Below are 17730 nucleotides of genomic sequence, written 5' to 3' on the forward strand. Positions count from 1 at the left end.
CCTTTTACTATTTTCGCATTTCGGATGTTCGAAGTGCGCATATTAAATGGCCGTGCGAAGTCGACGCCGGTGTGTAAACGGTAACGAAAACTGCACTCTTTCGGACGGTAGGGCCGACATAATTTGATGTTGATATTTATGTTTGAATATGACACACAGTTTGCAGCCCTTGATACATTTTCGAATTAAATTTTTTATTCTGGGTACATAGAAGCCCTTTCGAATAGCACGTATCATTATGTGGCGTTCAGAATGTAACAATATTTTATGTGTGAACAGGACTAGTAGTTCGGCGAATTTGGATTTTTCGGGTATGACAATTAGATGTTTTTCCTAAAATTTGAGACCGGAATTATTTAGTCTTCCTCCCACACGCAGTACACGATTGTCGTCCAAGAAGGGACTTACCGTGAGAAGTCTACTTGATTTGTTTAAGGGTCGATTGTTCTCGAGACGCTTAATTTCCTTTAAGAAGCTCTTCTGCTGTGTAAGGAATATAATTCGACCTTGTACGAATTCAATTTCTTCATTTCGCAGAATAAGATCTAAGTATGTTGTTTTTTTTTTTTTTTGCATGACCTGATAAATCGAAAAACATAACATAGAGTTCGTAGACATCTATTTAGCGAGGAAAATCGATCAATAATGTCCTCAACCTCGGCTTCCACGTGGAATGTTGAAACATTTTTGCTTTTCAAATCTGTAGGTTCAAATGTGCGCGGTTCATGCCAGTCTACACATTCATCCCACCTTGATTTTTCTTCCCATAAGTCTTGCATAAGCATTTTGGCTATTATTACAATTGGACCGACATTATTTGTCTTTTGGTTACATTGGAGGATGTATCGATTGGGAATCCTGCTGAGGCGAGGGCTTTGAGGAGATGGTCTAGTTTATTTTTTGTCTCTACGAGAGAGTGTCCGCCAGACAAGATGTCGTCGACGTATACTTCATTTTCTAGAATGTTAGAGGGTTTTGGATAGCTCTCTTTGCAATCCTTAATAAGTTGCAGTAGCGTGCCGATAGCCAGAAACGGATCTGCGTTGACGCTGAAAGTTACTGTTTTTAATTGAAATGTTTGGATACGATCTGCGGGAGAAGGTCGGAATGAAATCCTTTGGAAGGGCTGATCGTCTTCGTGTAGCCATATCTGGCGATACATTTTTTGTATGTCGCCTTTAAAAACAAACTGGTAGAATCGCCAATTTAGTAAGACCTTAATAATATCTTGCTGTAAAACCGGTCCGGAGTGTAAGACATCATTCAAGGAGAACCCACTCGTTAATTTTTTTGATGCGTTGAAGACAACTCGTATCTGGTCGTCGGGACGGATTACCGCATGATGTGGTTTTGTTCAAAGTCTTTTCCATTCTACAATATCCCAGCAAAATTTGAAGGAAGGGGTTCGATGCGATGACGTGATTTCATGACATCTTTTGCATTGGTTCATACGAAGACGTGAAATATCCGATCTTTTCATTAGCATTTGAACCAATGCAAAGGAAGTGTGAAAGACCCGATCTTTTTATCAGCATTTGAAACCATTCCATCGATTCTATAGAAATGAATTTTGTCTTTTTATTTATACACAATTTTTAAATATATAAGATTAATTATTTAGAATAGGCTTGATGTTGTCGGAGACTGAAATCACAACCAACGTTGTTAAAACTCTCGTCGTAATGCAAAGGGTTGGTAAAAATGGCATGCCAAAGCATTGGTGGAAATGACATGCCAAAGCATTGGTGAAAATTGCATGTCAAAGCATTGATGCAAATGACATGCTTTGGATCCAAAAATGAATAGAATAGTCCACGCTCATACAAAATCCATCGATGAAGATGCTAAAAAGATGGCATGCCAGATCACTTTCACCCATGATTGAATGGCATCTTTGGCATCGAACATTTTGCTGGGATTGGGCTATTGCCGTATGTTTCGAGAGGCCTAGGAAGATGTCGCTTGAATATTCTTTTTCGAATGGTAGACGTACTACATAACGCCCATCGGATCGGCGGAAAATTGTTTTTGTATAATACTCTTCGCACAACAAATCGGTTTCCAATTGCGTTGGGGGCCTATCTACTTCTTCCAATTCCCAACAATTTTTAAGTTGCTCTTGAAGAGCAATCGTGTCTGAAAACGTATTTATAGATTGGGCTTCTGCCCGGCCTGACAAGTACTAACCAAAGTGAGATTGACGAGCCTCGATACCCCTCCCAATATCGTCTAGAACACCTTTCTGGTTTATGGATGGGAGATAGTCGCTGCCGATGATCATGTCTATGGGCCCAGGTCTATAGAAGTGCGGATCGGCCAATTTCAGATGTTGTATTTTGTCGAGGATTTCGGTTTTTATAAGCCGCGAGGGCAAAAGATGAGCGAGATTAGATACCACAAGTGTTTCAATGTGAATTTGAAAATTGGAGAAGGTTGATTGTAGAAGTATCTACACTTCCCTTGGGAACTGCTAACTACTGTTCCCCCAAAGCCAGAAACTTTAGAGCGTTTAAATTCGAGTGGAATTGCAAGCTTTTGTTGGATTCGCTTGGTGATGAAACTTTTTTTCGAGAAGCGCTCGAATGGGAAAAAGTTCACCACAGTGTGAAATACTGACAAGTGCTGTTGGAAGAATAGTCGTTTCATTGGTATTTGAACCTGATGTATGAACTTTTTCTTGTTGGTTTGTCATGTTCGTAAAGGAATTTGGATTTGGTGCTGGTTCTTCTGTATCTTGTGGATCTATATTGTGGTCGTTGGTGAAATAAGCATTTGAGTTTTCGTCGGGTTTCTCGATGTGGATCATAGTATGATGCTGACGATTGCATATATTACATTTTTTAGTACTGCCACATTTAGGTTTGAAATGATGTAGTGAAAGGCAATTTAGACATCTTTTGTTAGTCATTACGTACTTGATTCTATCTTGTAAAGACACGGATTTGAAATATTTAAATTGCATCAAGTTATGCGTTTGGTTGCATTGATTGCAGAAATTCGAAGTTTTGTCGGTGTCGTATTGTGTGTAAAAGGACTGCTATCTGGAACCGTTGCTGTCTCTCGCAACGGGTTTTCTAAAATCCAAAAAAGTCTCTAATTTGTCTATACTTTTTGACAAGAAGCCCTTCATTTCGCTCCATTTAGGTAAATCTTTGTGATTGCTTAATGAATCTTCCCATGCTCGCAGAGTATCGTCTGAAATTTTTTTGGAAACCAAGTGGATTATAATTGGATCCCAATTGTCTACCGGAATGTTGTAGGATTTGACAATTTCTAAGCTGTCGCTTACTGAACTCAGAACTTGTCTAATTGATTTAGGAGACTCGTTTTGAACAGATGGAGTACTGAATAGTTTTTTCATTTGTTGGTTCACTAATATTCTTTTCTTTTCGTGCCGGTTCTTAAGGGCGTTACACGCTTCTCGAACTGTTTGCAAAAGTAGATTACCTGGTGGTAGTCGAAAAGAAACTTTCTTCTCGTAGCCATCGTCTTCAGGATTGATTGCTTGAATAATTATTTCTCTCGTAGAGGAAGGCAGTTCTGTACAATCGAAAAGATGGAAGGTACTATTGTGAAGTTTAATCAAACGCTTTAAATTGTTTTGCAAAAATCTGTTAGGACGGTGTTTAGATGATTTGCCTAGTTTCCTTGATTACTCATTAATGAAAACCTCACCCACACACTTTCAACTGATTCTCAAGCTGAGAAAAATATTTTTTGGCCTTCACGTAGAGAATGGTGGTAAAAAGATTGTGTTTTCCTCGTAGAAAATTCGCTCGATTTGTTTGTTGTTTTTATTTTCCTTTAAATTCCCGTAGATTAGCACAGGAAATTTAATTGGTTGCTCGCACCGAAAACCCTTAATTTGGCCTTGGTTCAGGCAGAAAGTTTCGAAAATCACTCAATAATTGCTCTTTGATAAAAGGTTTTTTCCGTAGAATATTTTCTCATAAACTGGCATAGAAAGTTTTGATTGATTTGCTAGGTTAAAAGTCCCTATTTGATTTTACTTCATGTAAAAAGTCTCGAAAATTCCTTTATTCGCGATGTTTGCTTTTCAATAAAATTTTAATTTTCCCTGTAGAAACAGTTTTCCATAAATTAGCATAGAAAAATTTTTAATTGTTTTCCACATTCGCGTTTATTTATGTCTATTGTCTATGATTTTTATTTAATTAATTGGCCGTTTTCCCTTCCCCGGCGAGATTAAGTATTTCTCAATGTGTGGCAACCCTGTTTAACCTTGTCGCTCCAAAACACACAGAAGAAGGCAAAAATTATAACGGGACTCAATGAGCCAGTGCGATGCAATTATAAAGCCATGTAAATAATATTTAGCAAGTATTTAATGTAATGTGCCTATCTTCCACAAATACACTGTTGTTGTTTGTGTTAGAAGAGACCGTTTGAGTGCATGTAAATAATATTTAGCAAGCATTTAATGTAATGTGCCTATCTATCACAATTACCCTGTTGTTGTTGGTGGTAGTAGAAGAGACCGTTTGAGTGCACTAAACTAGAACTCATCAAAATATTTCTCCTTGAAATTGCTTGATGCCGGTAAAATGTCGGTTTTCGTTGTTGGATTTTATGAATATGTTTTAGCACATGAATTCTTTCTTGGCTATGGTTTTTGTTCGCGAAGAGAACTGCGACGTTTACTTTTTACCACTAACCAATCACTTTTAAATTCTTCTTTTGTAAACGGGGTTCGTTGTTGGGTTTTATGAATATGTTTTTGCACTTGTATTCTTTTTAGCTATGGTTTTTTGTTCGCGAAGAGAACCGCGACGTTTACTATTTACCACGCACCAACCACTTTTAAATTCTTCTTTTGTGAACTTTTCCTTTTTGCCGTGTTTCGAATTCCTATTTTGTCCCGGTCCACACTAGCGTGAATTTCATTAAAAAATTTCATGAAATTAGGTGTTTTTAAATCGAATTCCCCACTACAGCAATTTTATGATTTTACTCTACTATGGACGTCGATCTAGAGACGCATAATTTGATATCACAATGTCAGTGAAATTACTGTAGTGTGGCCCGGGACTTTCGGGTCCTCGGTATTATAATTAATGATCGTTTGTGCGCTTCTTTTCTTTTTTCTTTGCCTTTCGCGACTGGCGTTTGTGTTGTTGTGGTTGACTGTCAATTTGGCGGTGTGTGATATGTACGAAAGCTGGGGATTATGAATACCCGTGTACATGTGCCAAAGGTGGTTGCTGTGAAGCGATGATTATTTAAGGGAAAGTCCGTTAAATTTGAAAAGGAATTTATTAAAAAAGTGGTTTTAGGCTTTTTTCGTCGCGGAATATATTTAACTTGCTGATTAGTTATTTTTAGGAAATTGCCATATTCAGTTTCCACACAGAAGGTTAATTTTCATCGCGAAAAAATGCATATATTCCAAATTATATTTTTGCCGTCGCCATCGTGTATTTGTTAGGGACTTTGGAGTCTTTTCCCTTTTGTTAATTTGCGATTCTTAGAGAACACTTAAGATCAGAGGTTGATGTTTGTTGGTGTTTTGTGAGCCTTAGAGCGTTTTCATTTTTTTTCTGATCACTACTATAAAAATACCCTATAATACACACGTACTTACCAAATTCCACCTTTATTTATTTTATTTATTTATTTGGTTAAGCCTAGCACATTGAGAATAACAAAATTCTTATAGATTCGTGCTAGTGGTTTATGTTATACAAATATTCTGATTACAGTAGAGCAAATTTTAAAGGTTTAAACAAAATTAATAATACTTGAGTAAAAGGAAAAAAAAATTATCAATGATTTGTACTGTAGTATTTTTTAACTCGTTTTTAAAACGCAAGTTGTTGCTTAATTTCTGCATATTTGTGGGGAGGTTATTCCAAAGACGTATTGTTGGGATAAAGAACTGTTTTTTAGACTTGGAAGTTTTGAATTTAAATTGTATTATTTTCTTTCCTCGATTGGAGCTTGCAAATTGCAGTTTTTCAAATAGATATCTGGGTTTATTGTTCGTTATAACTTTGTGTAGAAATACAAGGCTCTTGTAACTGAGGTAATGTTCGAAACTCATGTTGAAGATTTTATAAGCATAATCAGATATTCGGTCACTTCGTTTTTTATTAAAGACATATCTTGCTATATTATTGAAAGTAACCTTTAGTTTATGATGATCAGGAACATCACAACTGTAAAAAACTTCAATTGAATACAAAAGTGTTGGTATTAGGTAGGTCTTTGCTAGTAGCATTCGTATCTACAGAGGTGTTGTGGCTTGGACTGACCAAAGGTTTCTCAGCATTCCATGTACCATGAAAGATTATCATTAATAACTACCCCAAGATTACAAGCAGAGCTTACATATTCGATTATTGAACCATTTATCACCCAGTTTTCTAGGAATTGTTTATGCTTTGTTGTGTGAATGCATTTCGATTTTGATGGATTAATCGTGAGATTATTATTTTAAGCCCATATGTTAACTCTTTGTAGGTCATCATAAACCTTCTGTAGTGTGCATCGTATATCTATTGGGTTGAAACCAATGTACAACTGCACATCGTCTGCATATATATGTAATTGGCAGTGATTCAGTACTTTAGGCAGATCGTTTATATATATGAAAACAGTAATGGACCCAAGACTGATCCTTGCGGTACACCATTGTTAACAGATAGACAGTTTTTTGTTAAGATAGACAGTTTGCGTACGGTTACTGACATATGAATCAATAAGGCGACAGGCAGAAGTTGAAAAATTAAATTGTTTTTCAAGCTTTTGTAACAATATATTGTGATTTACAGTTATAAATGCCTTACTGTGATCTAACAATATAAGGAAGGAATCTTTCTTTTTGTCCATATTACTTCTGAGGTCATCAACGACATCTACAAGAGCAGTAACACAGCTTCTACTACTTCTGAATCCAGATTGTCGTTCTGTTAACAAGTTATTGTCAGCAACATAGTAATTAATTTGTTTGTGCATTATGTTCTCCAGAACTTTCGATATAAGTGGCAACAGAGATATTGGACGAAAATCATTGTTTGGCTTGGGTAGTGGCACGATTTTTGCTTGTTTCCAACTATCAGGAAAAACAGATTTTGTAAGAATGGAGTTGAATACATATGTTATATAAGGCAACAGTTTTGGAAGCATTATTCTCAAAAGCTTTGGGTTTATACCATCCATTCCCTCAACATTAGATTTTATTTCTTGGAATATAGAGAAAACTTCTTCCTGATGGGTGCATCTAAAGGAAAACTAATTCTCAACCCGTACAGTGTTCAAATTTGCATACACATTTCCTCTATTGTCTACAATGGTATGACTAACAAACGTCTTATTCAGATCATCGATGTCAACATCAGCATTTGAAACAGTTTGCGAATTCTGGCCAATGCCAATCTCCCGAATTTGTTTCCATTTACTTTTGCTATCTACAGCCGTAGAAAATTTGTCTCTGTAGTATTCGTATTTTGCTTTTTGAATAGACTTAGTTACTTCTTGTCTCGATAATTTAAATTGTCTATGCATTTCTCGTGTTTTAAATCTTTTCTATCTTTTATAATTTGTATCTCTTTTAAATATTAGCTTATTTATATGATTACACTATGCAACACTGAAAATGCAAACAACTTCTTGTATGCATTTTTGATAGTACCTATTTAGACTACAAAAACCCTAGTAGGATTTTGTCCTGTCAGATCCAGTTCAGATTTTATGGCCTCATCTAAACCGGGCTAAATCTACACTTTTTTGCATTTATCAGGCCTTTATCTGAGAAACGAATAGGAATTTGGCCTTTCTGTATTTAGCAATATTATAGCCTTAAACTAGTAGAACTTATCTCCATCTAGGGCATCAAAATCTATAAAATATAGAAAATTTTACATAATTGCTGAAATTCTGTATATATATATATATATATTCGCAATTCAAATATAACAGTCATGATAGCAACAAATACCTGCAGCGTGGTAAATTGTAATGTGGCAAGATTTGAGTTAATAAAAGAAATTATAAATGATAATGTTTAACATTCAACAGTATTAAAAAATAACAAATAAACAAGTTGGCTAATATACTGTTCCTTGACATATTAAAAAATTGTATTATGGTTATTTCATTATTTTTTTAAGTGTATATATATTGATACTATGGATATTAAATGGTAACACCGATGTAGTGCTGGACGGTTGGCAATGCGAAAATATCATTAGTGGCAACGTTGCGGACAGATGGGGGAGAGAGCAGGAATAACGATTAATTGACATTATCAGGAACAGCTGATTGAGGATTTGTGTTTTGGGGAGATGAACGAAAGAGACAATATACGCGAGCCCGCGTAATGTGAAAGCTGTTGACAGAAACTTTTTCTTTTTCAGTGAAGCTGCAGATTTTAATATTTTAAAGTTCGCGCTCGTCAGGTCCTCGTTTACGTAGAAAGGAATATCGGTGTCAAAGCCAAATAAACGTAAACGAAGTTGTGTTTTGTTTTGCCTTTTATACACATTTACAGCCTTGAGAAGATTGTTTCTTTCGTATGTGGAAAAAGTTTTGCCAGAATTACACCGTCATTTATTGTGGTGTTCGTATTGTTAAGTGGCTTTAGGCGTTGTATCGATTTAATTGATGGAGGTACAATGTTTATTGACGAGCATATATTTTGAAATAATGTAAATAAAATTTCATTTTGAGAGTAAGGAACTCCACAAAGACGTATGTTTGTAGAGACATTGCGATTCTCTTGTTGAGAGATTTGTTGTTTAAGCAAATGAAGTTCATTTTCTATTTTGTTTACTTCTATCTGTTTACATTCCATTGTATGTATTTTCTCATTAAGTTCCTCAACCTTATGAGAGAGTGTAATTTTTTTATTCTTATTTACTATTTTGGTGTGGTTCGTTGTTACCTTCTTTTAGATAAGCAATTTACATGGATGTTGTTCGTTCGTTCCCTCGTGGAGATTATTGCTGGTGGTTTTGCCGTTATGACCAACCGTCTTCTTCCAGCATGCGTTGATTTCGTACTTTTAGGTATTTGATGGATTTTTGCCTCTCTTTGAGATAGAAAATGGACACAATTGTTGTGTATGATATGGAGAAACTTTTGCAAGAGATTTCAGCCGATTAGTTAGTTTCGCAAACTTTTCTTAACACCAAGTAGGAGGTTCAATGTGGACTGTAGATTGCGCTGGAATTCCTGCTCCTAGCAAATTCTAGGAGGCTCGTAAAGGACCATATCCTGGGCTCCCTTTGCCCCCTTTTTATTTAAGCCCGTGAGTGGGGAAACCTCAAAAAGAACACTTGAGACTTCGGTTTAAAAGTTTTATTCAATTTAAGGTCTCCTTGACCAATTGCTTAAACTTGACAAACTTAACTGACTTCAAAATTCATATACGTATGCTTAGCAGGAAAGTTACATGTTATTTGTACATATGTAATGGCTATATGAAAAATGATTTTTTTTTTGTTTTAGATATATACAGTTTTAAATGAAAAAAAGAGAAATATATAATGAGCAAAGAAAGAAATGAGTTTAAATACTACAGACACAGAGTAGTAGAGTATATAAAATTGGAACTCAGTTCGCTCTACATGAGTGGAATTTTATGATAAATAGAGAGAAAAAAGGTTGTATGCGGTAAGTATTGGCGCTCTTCGTACGCTCTGGCTAGTCAATATGTTGTAGGGGAAGGTTTCCATGTGGGACTTGTTGAACTGGGTTCAACAATACCAATATTTGGACCAATGTTAAAGAAGTTATTGGCATTTTTTTGCATATAGTTTTTTTCATATAGAATTCGACTTTTTCAAAGTGAGATACCTCCGCAACCGTCAGCCAAAAAAAGTCTGAAAATATACTGAAATATTTTGTTGAGGAACAGCATCAATAGGATTTCCCCCCGAATTCCCCATCTACTTCCTTTAGACATAATTTGTTGTTGAATTTTTTTAATTTTGGACAGTTTTGGTCCGAAAAAATTTTTACGTAAGGCAACACTGCAAAAGTGTCCAACGTACCTGCGTACGTCAGGGTGGGAATGACAATTTACGAAAACAAACAATATTAAGGTCGAATAATGTATGAAATTAATAAAATTTAAATTATTGTAACTTAAATAATAAAATGTAATGACCTATGAAACAAGTACATAAAACATAATTAGAACACAAATATATAAATAATAATGCGACTTCCTCCAACTGGTGGCTTATTGCAAATATGTGCTAAAGCTTTTTCTAATGCTAAAGATTTGAGGAAGCACATTTGTTTAATTTAAAAATAAAATAAAGTTGTTTTCGTCTACTTTTCTTTTATTTGCAGAAGTCTTGGTCTAGATCTAGAACACTTTCTATAAGTTACGCCCCGGACACAACAATACAGCCAGATCACAGAGGATCTACCACACAGGTAAACAATAACAATTATACATAGCTCCAAAGCATGTTTTGATACCAAAAATAATGCAACCTTTAGCAGGCATTAAAAGTAATTAACCTTTCAATTTGCAACCTTGCAAGTGACGTTTGGAAATACATATTAGTAGTTCTTAATCAGATGGCCAGAATGATTTAGAACTATTAGATAAAAGTGTAGTATTAGGCCAAATCAAATTAGACTGCCTGAAACGAATAATTTTAAATATATTTCATTTGTATTTCTTTGTGTTAACTAACGTTTTGTAAATCTAATAACACACAGTCGTTTCTATAATTTGTTTTTTTTTTTACAGATACCAGAGGAATTAATGCTGGATTATGCAGAAATAACCTCCATACCACCCCTTCCATTGTGGGTACTTTTGAATGCCGATAAGGAATCATCAAATCAAGGAACTGTTTTGTCTGAGGATGCTAAAGATTATGATCAATTGTTTGAAATGGATACAGCTGATGATAGCTTAGATGATATTCTTGACAATGAAAATGAATACAAACGATCGGATAGGCGCCAGTCAATTCCAGAGAAACAAAATATTTCACATTTCGGTCCTCGACAGGGCCAAATTCTTTCAAGGCTCTTGACACACACACATCTTCCTGGACTTTCCTCCCTTGACCAAATGCATCTTCTAGCATTGGCTGATACAGTTTCAACATGTAATACAGATTTTTCAGAAAAGTTTATCACTGAAACCGGAAAGTCAACAGCTAAGGAAACTTCAGGCAATTCTTTAACAGATTCTCTTGATGATTGCGGTTTGAGATTTTTATTGGCAATGAAACATTATACATACCTACTACGATGTCTGCCATTAAACCAAAGAACGCAATTTCAAAAACATGGCGTTGGTACTTCGAACATTGTATGGGCCTTCCACTCGGAGAGTGAGGAGGAATTATTGAATTTAATACCTTCATACAAAAAAGGCGATCTTAAATGGTCGACCTTAAAAGATCTTGGTGTAGGTTTTTGGCTTCGAAATATAAATATATTGCGTCAATGTGTTGAAAAGCTAGCTAAATGTGCATATCAACTTAAGCAAGATCCTCTTGATGCCGCTATATATTATTTAGCTATGAAAAAGAAATCAATTGTATGGGGACTATTCCGTTCGAAAAGAGATGAAAAAATGACACAATTTTTCGCAAACAATTTCTCGGAAGACAGATGGCGAAAAGCTGCTTTAAAAAATGCGTTTGTTTTGTTAGGCAAGCAACGTTTTGATCATGCTGTAGCATTCTTTTTACTGGCAAATTCTCTTAACGATGCAATTGAAGTGTGTATAAACAAACTTGATGACTTCCAATTAGCTCTTATAATAGCGCGTCTGTACGAAGGGGAAGTTGATATAAACACGAATTCAACGTACAGAAAACTGCTTTGCGAACATGTATTGGGAAGTGAAGATGACTCCATTAAATTCAACTACGAAAAGGCACACCCAGATCCGTTTTTACGATCAATGACATATTGGATTCTAAAAAGACACCAGGAAAGTTTAAATACATTATTACTTACCGGAGTTGGACAGTGTCATCCTGCCTTTAAAGAAGAGGATATGTTCAAATCTGAAAGTCAATCAACAAATCCGAATGTGTTCAATTTCTACATTTACCTTAGAACACACCCATTGCTTGTACGACAAAACATAGCCATATCGGCTCAAGAAAAAAAGATATCACATGTGGTTCTATCGGGATTCAGCTATTCTGGAGATATAGTAAAGACTTCAAAGAATGATAAACAATTACAAATAGAAGATTCAATTAGTTCTATAGAACGACAACTGTACTTTACCACAGCGCATTGCCACTTTAAAGCGGGATGTCCGGCATTAGCTCTGGAAGTTTTGAATAAATTACCAACGAAAGTTATAGATTCAACTGAAATGGATGAACTCGAATCACCAAGTAGCACCGACAACGAATTAATTAAAACTGGAATCATTGAATGGGGGAAACAAACATCAACAGATGTAGCTGACTCTTCAACGACATCGGGATTAGACTGGAGCACCCCCGTATCATTGACAAAGAAAGAAGACGATCAATTCAAAATTGAATGGGATAAAGACGATGATAATAATTTGAATGATGATAGTGATGATTATGAAGAACATGCAAGCGTTATAAAGGTTCAGGAAGAAAATTGTGCAATATCCAGTAAGGTGAAAAAAATCGACATCATGGCCCAGCAGCTTAAATTCGTAGCTTGTTTAAAAATTCTCATGGAGGAATTGTCAACGTTAGCCACAGGTTTTGAAGTTGATGGAGGACAATTGCGGTATCAATTATACATATGGCTGGAAAAAGAGGTCGATGCTTTGCAACAATTGTGCAATTATTGCAAATTTGATTCTTCGGATCTAAACAACACAACGGACATAATGAAGGTAATTTTTTTACTTATCAATTAGTCATATAAGTTTGAATAGGGCTTGACCATAAATGAGTGGAGTAAATCCCAATCAAGATGAGCACCAATGAGACGAGTGGACTGTATGTTTATATGGATGAGATGTTTGTGACATTAGCAACATTATTCTCCAACCGAAAGGAAAATAATATTGCATTAATAGCATGAAATGAAAAGAACAAATTTCAAGAAACGTTATAAAACGTAGGTTTCTGTTTTATTTATAAAATAATGAGAGAAGGGTTAAAAAAGGGAAGAGAAGAGGATGCTCACCGTTTTGTATCTGGATAACAAGTGAAGATCGTTTTTAGATTCATAACAATGCAAGCTTAGTTTTAGGTTACTTCGTTGAGTTTTATACAATTCCAATAGAGATTTAACGAAAGTATCCACTAGTTCTAAAATACTTATTTCACAATGGATTTTAGTGCTTAATATAATTCATATACTTAACGCTAGGATAATTCATTATAATTACTCTACGAATATACTGATAGCAATTCATTAGAAATTCAAATATTATTTTTAAAAATTCAAAATATTATGGCAAATGATTCAAATTTGTCCATGGCGCCGGCCTTGCACTTGTGCAACTGATGAGGCGATACACATGACTTCTGCCAACGATTTGATGGCTTGGGATAATACCAACTGATCGGGCATCAGGACGCTTTTGCTTACTGCCTTGGGTTGGGTGCGTTGATGTTGAACACGGTGAGCTGGCTGATTGTTGCGTTGGCGATGGTTGTTGTGGTTGTTGCGGGGTTTATGGTGGTGACGTTGTTGCTGTTGATAGCGATGGCCAGAACGTCGGTCATTGTTACTGTGATGGCCGGTGTTGTTGGTACTGTTTCGGTTGATGTTGTTGCTTGGACGTCCTCTGCCCTTTATTGTTTTGGGATTTATTCGACCTTTGATTTCTTCTCTGTTGTGAGCGCTGTTTGTATGAACGCTGACGAGTGGGTAATGGCAATCGGTCATGTACGGCTGGCCTGGATGCCTCTACGGAGTCTTCTTGACGTACTATTGTGGTGGTGGAGGATTCTGGGTGCAGCATAGAATGGTGCTGGCTACCGCACTTTTTGCAAAAAACCTTTGAGTGGCATCTTCGGACCTGGTGACTTCTCGCAAGGCAATTCATGCAGTAGTCGTTGTCTCTGACTACTTTTCTCCGGTCTTCCACCCGCATTAGGATGAACTCGGGACAAAACCGGAGTGCATGACTTCTGTCGCAAATAACGCATTGATATAGTTGACGGGTGTCAGTTTTGCGGTTTGACCTACAATGTAAAACATTGTTAGTAAAATGTAATGGTAGTGGGGGTGGAAATGATAATGTGCATGTGTAGTAAATGAGTATGAGACGAGATAATTCAATAAGCGTATGTATTTGTTTTGATCTTCAGAGAAAAGCATGGTACGAGTTTGAGTAGAGAATGAGATGATTTTGAGTAGAGAATGAGATGAAATCGTTATAGTATTACGAATCTGAGTCGAACAGGGGTAAATAACAAAGTTTAACAGTTGGTCTTTTAATGATTCCAGACGCTGTTTTAATGACAGCCACTCTAACGTAATTATCACTACCAGAATGTGTCGTTACGATTCTACCCAAGCGCCATTCGCTTGGTGGTAGTATATCGTTCATTACGACAGCTAAATCGCCAGGTTTTAAATTGGGAGTGAAGTTTTTCCATTTATAGCGTTTATGCAAAGATTTTAAATAATCCTCTTTCCATCTTGTTGCGAATTGCTGATGAATGGCTTTTAACTTAATCCACCTATTTACAAGGGATAAATTGTCAGAAAGTGGTTCGGGTAAAGCCATAATTGGGGAACCACTAAGAAAATGTCCTGCAGTTAAAGCTGTAATGTCCGAAGATTCTTCAATAGCAGCTGAAATTGGACGAGAGTTCAGAACTCCTTCTATACGAGCTAATACTGTGGCAAATTGCTCAAAAGTGAACCTATGTGCTCCTGCAATACGTTTGAAATGGTGCTTGAAGCTTTTAACAGCTGATTCCCACAACCCTCCCATGTGAGGTGCATGTGGGGGACTAAATCTCAATGGGAACAGCTTTAATAAAATGCGAAAATTCTCTAAGCAATTTTCTGCTAGCACCAATGAAATTCCTCCCATTATCAGATACTATGCGAAAGGGTAGTCCTCGCCTCCCAACGAATCGAGCAAAGGACGCCTCGAAAGCCACAGAGGAGAGTTCAGAGCATGGCTCTAAATGGATAGCTTTGGTTGCAAAACACACAAATAAGCAAACGTAACCTTTCGGAATGGGAGCATTTCTCAAAGTGGAACTCTTAACCCAGATATGCTCAATGTCCTATATATAGGACAAAAAAAATTCTTGTTTTCATGACATGTAAGCTTTATCAAACTAACGTTTTTATTACTGACCTCAAGGATATAGCTAGAAATACATCTGCATATCATTTCGGAGGGGCCCAGTCCAAAAAATTTTAATTTTTGTCAGAAAAATATAGAAAAAATGTGTAAAAAATGATCATGGTCACTATCAACCCTTGGGCATATCTGGGTTAATTTCAAAGGGGCCTGCGAAATCAATACCAGTTATATGAAAAGGGAGAGTCAAAACGCATCTTTCTGGAGGTAATGGGGCCATAATCTGGGTACAAGGTCTCTTTTTGAAAATCTAGGTTTGAGACGAGATATATAAAATTCGGTTTGGACCATCCAAACGAGAATTTCCAGAGACTATCATCGGATGTCGTTCAATATAGGGAAGATCTGCGTTGGCCAATCTACCATTAACACGCAAAATATTGTTGTGATCTAAAAACGAATTAAGCGATTTGAAAGGGCTTTTGAGTGAAATTTCTTTACCGCCTTCCTAACCCTTACATTCTTGCTCATAAAATTTGCGCTGATAAAAATATATGAGTCCATATTTGGCCGAAAAAGCTTCAGAGTGTGAAAACTGCGGGGAACTATTTTTGGGGGAATTTCTACTCCTGCTTAAACAATTGTAGAACCGATATACATATGAGAATACTCTCAGAGCTCCATGATAAGTTGAAAATGGTTTCAAAAAATCGATGTCTTCTTCTTCAACGGCTACCATAGCTTGTACGTTTGCGCGTTTTCCCATATCTGGGATAGCTATTGCATTTTTCTTGGGCCATTCAGAAGGGTGGTTTGTGAGCCATTTGGGACCATTAAACCATAAAGCATTTGTCACTAAATCTTGAGGTCTACATCCTCTTGTGCCAAGATCGGCTGGATTGTCATGCGTAGGTACATGACGCCACACACCATTTGGAACTAATTCCAGAATCTGACCCGTGCGATTGGCGACAAAAGTTTCCCATGACCAAGGGGGTTTTGACAACCAACCTAAAACAATTGTTGAGTCTGTCCATAGGTTTACACTAGTGAAGTTAAATTCAAAAGTTGAGATAACATAACTGACTAATTTTGCGAGAAGAACAGCTCCACTGAGTTCAAGTCTTGGTAAACAGACAGGCTGAAGAGGAGCAACCTTGCTTTTTGCAACTAGCAAATTGGAGAATACAACTGATTTTTCGTTTTGACATCTGATGTAAACATATGCGCAATATCCGGCTCGAAGGACCATGAATATAAATGAAATCCCAACCAAGATTAGCACCAATGAGACGAGTGGACTGTATGTTTATATGGATGAGATGTTTGTGATCTTAGCAATATTATTCTCCAACCAAAAGGAAAATAATATTGCAATAATAGCATGAAATGAAAAGAACAAATTTCAAGAAACGTTATAAAACGTGGGTTTCTGTTTCATTTATAAAATAATAAGAGAAGGGTTAAAAAAGGGAAGAGAAGAGGATGCTCACCGTTTTGTATCTGGATAGTTCGTTGGAAGTTCGTTTTTAGATTCATAACAATGCTAGCTTAGTTTTAGGTTACTTCGTTGAGTTTTATACAATTAAAAAGAGATTTAACGAAAGTAACCACTAGTTCTTAAATACTTATTTCTATTCACAATGGATTTTAGTGCTTAATATAATTCATATACTTAACGCTAGGATAATTCATTATACCCAGCAAAATAAATTGGAAGCAGTGCAATGTGGACTAGTTCTGTCACGGCATGTTTTGATGCAGTTCAACCGGAGTCGTGAAAAAGGCACTCCAGTCCTCACAATTTAACAGCATCCGGATGCAGTCCCAACGGAGTCGTGAAAAAGGCACTCCGTTCGCTACATATTATTAGCAGTTGTTAGAGATCCCTACATTAACATAAATTAGTTTGTACATCTCTACAGACAGCGGCATACATTTTCCAATAAGAGATAAGCGTGTTAACATTTTCAAACATTTGTTAATACAAACTAAATAATATTTCATTTGTGAACATTTTTCCGGTAACTCAAGAGAAGAAAATTTCCGAATGGCGTACTGTTGGAGTACATGTCGAAATCTTATCTGGTGATGGAAAGACGACCCATTTAGCAAATGAAGCAAAAACAGTTCAGCTTGGAACAAAGGGAGAGCGGAGGAAACACGCATATTTGTGATTGAATTCAATGGAGAATATTCATAATTTGTGTTAATGTAATAAAGTTCTTAATATTTTTGTTTTACACAAATAATGCATTTTATTTGTTCTGTCATATTTTGTAATGGCTTGCTCAATTTCCGCAGAATGCCTGTATCAAAACACGTGCTTTGGACTGCCTCCTATTTAACCCCAAAGGGTTACTTAAAATGCAATGCCAAAGGGTCAGTTAAAATGCAGTGCCAAAGGGTCAGTTAAAATGCAATGCCAAAGGGTCAGTTAAAATGCAGTGCCAAAGGGTCAGTTAAAATGCAGTGCAATGGAGTGCCTCTTTCAGTAGTCACGCTCTTGTAAAAATCAT

At 36.3% G+C, this 17730-nt stretch overlaps 1 protein-coding gene across 3 annotated transcripts in view; it reads left to right on the forward strand.

Annotated features, from left to right (window-relative positions):
* The window catches only part of Rbcn-3A (rabconnectin-3 alpha), a 696059-nt gene that overhangs the window by 346725 nt on the left and 331604 nt on the right, over window positions 1-17730 (forward strand). For all 3 annotated transcript variants that reach the window (XM_073979377.1, XM_073979376.1, XM_073979378.1), the window contains 2 exons: window positions 10318-10404; window positions 10727-12829. In XM_073979377.1, coding sequence (XP_073835478.1) covers window positions 10318-10404; window positions 10727-12829 — 2190 coding nt within the window. The remainder of the gene's footprint in view (window positions 1-10317; window positions 10405-10726; window positions 12830-17730) is intronic.

The sequence above is a fragment of the Musca autumnalis genome, unplaced genomic scaffold, assembly GCF_047663935.1.
Source record: "Musca autumnalis isolate F117 unplaced genomic scaffold, ASM4766393v1 scaffold_3, whole genome shotgun sequence".
Lineage (NCBI taxonomy): Eukaryota > Metazoa > Arthropoda > Insecta > Diptera > Muscidae > Musca > Musca autumnalis.